Source organism: Nicotiana sylvestris, chromosome 10, assembly GCF_000393655.2.
Source record: "Nicotiana sylvestris chromosome 10, ASM39365v2, whole genome shotgun sequence".
Classification (NCBI taxonomy): domain Eukaryota; kingdom Viridiplantae; phylum Streptophyta; class Magnoliopsida; order Solanales; family Solanaceae; genus Nicotiana; species Nicotiana sylvestris.
This window is the reverse complement of record NC_091066.1, coordinates 169,380,827-169,382,741: the sequence shown is the minus strand read 5'-3', so window position 1 is coordinate 169,382,741 and position 1,915 is coordinate 169,380,827. Positions and strand designations below refer to the sequence as shown.

The 1,915-nt window shown below is 36.3% G+C and overlaps 1 protein-coding gene across 1 annotated transcript; it reads left to right on the top strand.

The window, feature by feature from the left end:
* Positions 1 to 980: 980 nt before the first annotated feature.
* LOC138880244 (uncharacterized) lies at positions 981 to 1,289 on the top strand. The gene has a single exon (XM_070159922.1). It carries the CDS (start codon positions 981 to 983, stop codon positions 1,287 to 1,289), a length of 309 nt encoding a protein of 102 aa, XP_070016023.1.
* Positions 1,290 to 1,915: the final 626 nt, after the last annotated feature.

The window sequence follows — 1,915 nt, the reverse complement described above, 5'->3', positions numbered from 1 at the left end:
AACTTAGAAAATCGTGCAGATACCCAAGGAAGAAAATGCCGAAGCGGATGCGTTGGCTAATCTTGCACCACTGCAGAAGTAACAAATGAAGAAAATGCTTCTGTAATATATTTGTTTCATTCGACACTCGATCAAGATAAAAATGAGGTAAATTTTAATAATCTAACCTGGGATTGGAGAAACGAGATCGTTAGTTTTTTGCAGTTTGGAATTCTACCTGAAGATAAGAAAAAGGCTCAGACACTTCGACGAAAAGCTGCCCGTTATTGTTTGGATCGAGGCAATTTATATCGAAAAATATTCGATGGTCCTTTAGCAAGGTGTCTCGGACCTTCTCAAACAGAGTATGTAATGAGAGAAGTACATGGAGGACATTGTGAAAATTATGCAAGAGGAAGATCCTTGGTAAAAACTCTAATTAGAACAGGGTATTACTGGCCAAAAATGGAAGAAGAGGTAGAGAGTTTTGTGGCAAAATGTGATAAATGCCAAAGATATGGTAACAACATGCATCGACCAACAGAGTTATAACATCCGGTTATTGCACCATGGTCTTTTATGAAGTGAGGATGGATTTCGTGGGTCCACTACCACAAGCCAAAGGAAAGACACAATTTTTATTAGTACTCACAGATTATTTCACTAAATGGGTAGAAGCAGGTGCCTTCAAACAGGTGCGAGAAAACGAATTCAGGGACTTCATTTGGCGAAACATCTTATGTCGGTTTGGGGTTCCAAAAGAAATCGTGTGTGATAACGGCCCGTAGTTCAAAGGTGCAAAAATCACAGAATACTTTTAGAGTTGGCAAATTAAAAGGATTACTTCAACACCTTATCATCCCGTGGCCAATAGATAAACTGAATCAACAAACAAATTTATTATTAATAACTTGAAGAAAAGGCTAGAGGAGTCAAAAGGTAAGTGGCCAGAAGTGTTACCTGGAGTTTTGTAGGAATACCGAACAACAGCAAAAACGAGTATGGGAGAGACACCATTTTCACTTGTGTACGGTACTAAAGCCTTAATTCTAGTTGAAATAGGTGAACCAGGTACGAGATACAACCAAGCAACCGAAGAGTCAAATGAGGAGGAGATGCGAATAAATCTCGATTTGCTTGAAGAAAGGAGAGAAACAGCCTTGATAAAGATGGATGCACAGAAGCAAATTATTGAGCGATATTACAATCGGAAAGCTGATCTAAGGTACTTCAAGATTGGGGACTTCGTACTCAAGAAAGCTTTTCAATCAACGAAAGCAACCAATGTAGGAAAGTTGAGTCAAAATTAGGAAGGACCTTATAAGATTCGAGATATCACTAGAAAAGGTGCCTACTGTGAGCACATGATTCTTGCCCTACGAGAACTACTCTCAGAAAATTCAAAATAAAATAATTTTGTGTTGTTTGTGATTTATTTGTATTTGTCTGTTCATGATTATTTTTACTTTAATTAAGGGAAAAAAATACAAAAAATAAATAAATATATGTGCATTTAGGATTTAGCTTTACAAGTAGGAATTAATTAAATAATATTTGAATTTATAAGAATGAAAATCACAAAAAATATGTACTTTGCATTTTTAATTTAATCTCCAATTGTGTGATTTTATTTTGGTTGGTATTTGATTGTGCATGATAATTGTTATTAGAAGATAATTAGTATTTTTTTAATTTTGATTGGTAATTTAATCTAAATTTTAGATAGGAAATAAGAAGAAAAAGAAGAAACAAATAAGAAAGATGGGAAATTCGGACCAGGCCCATACCAAAAATCAGCCCAATACCCGCCCCAATCCAGTCCGTCTCAGAGACAAACCAAACGACGTCGTTTAGTAACGCTCAATCTGGGTCGTTGATCTCAGCTGATCAACGGTTCAGATCAACTCCTCCATCACCCGACCCATTCCCATCCAAG

Excerpts from the sequence above, each read along its gene's own strand:
- LOC138880244 (XM_070159922.1), top strand. The coding sequence starts at position 981 with ATGGGAGAGACACCATTTTCACTTGTGTACGGTACTAAAGCCTTAATT.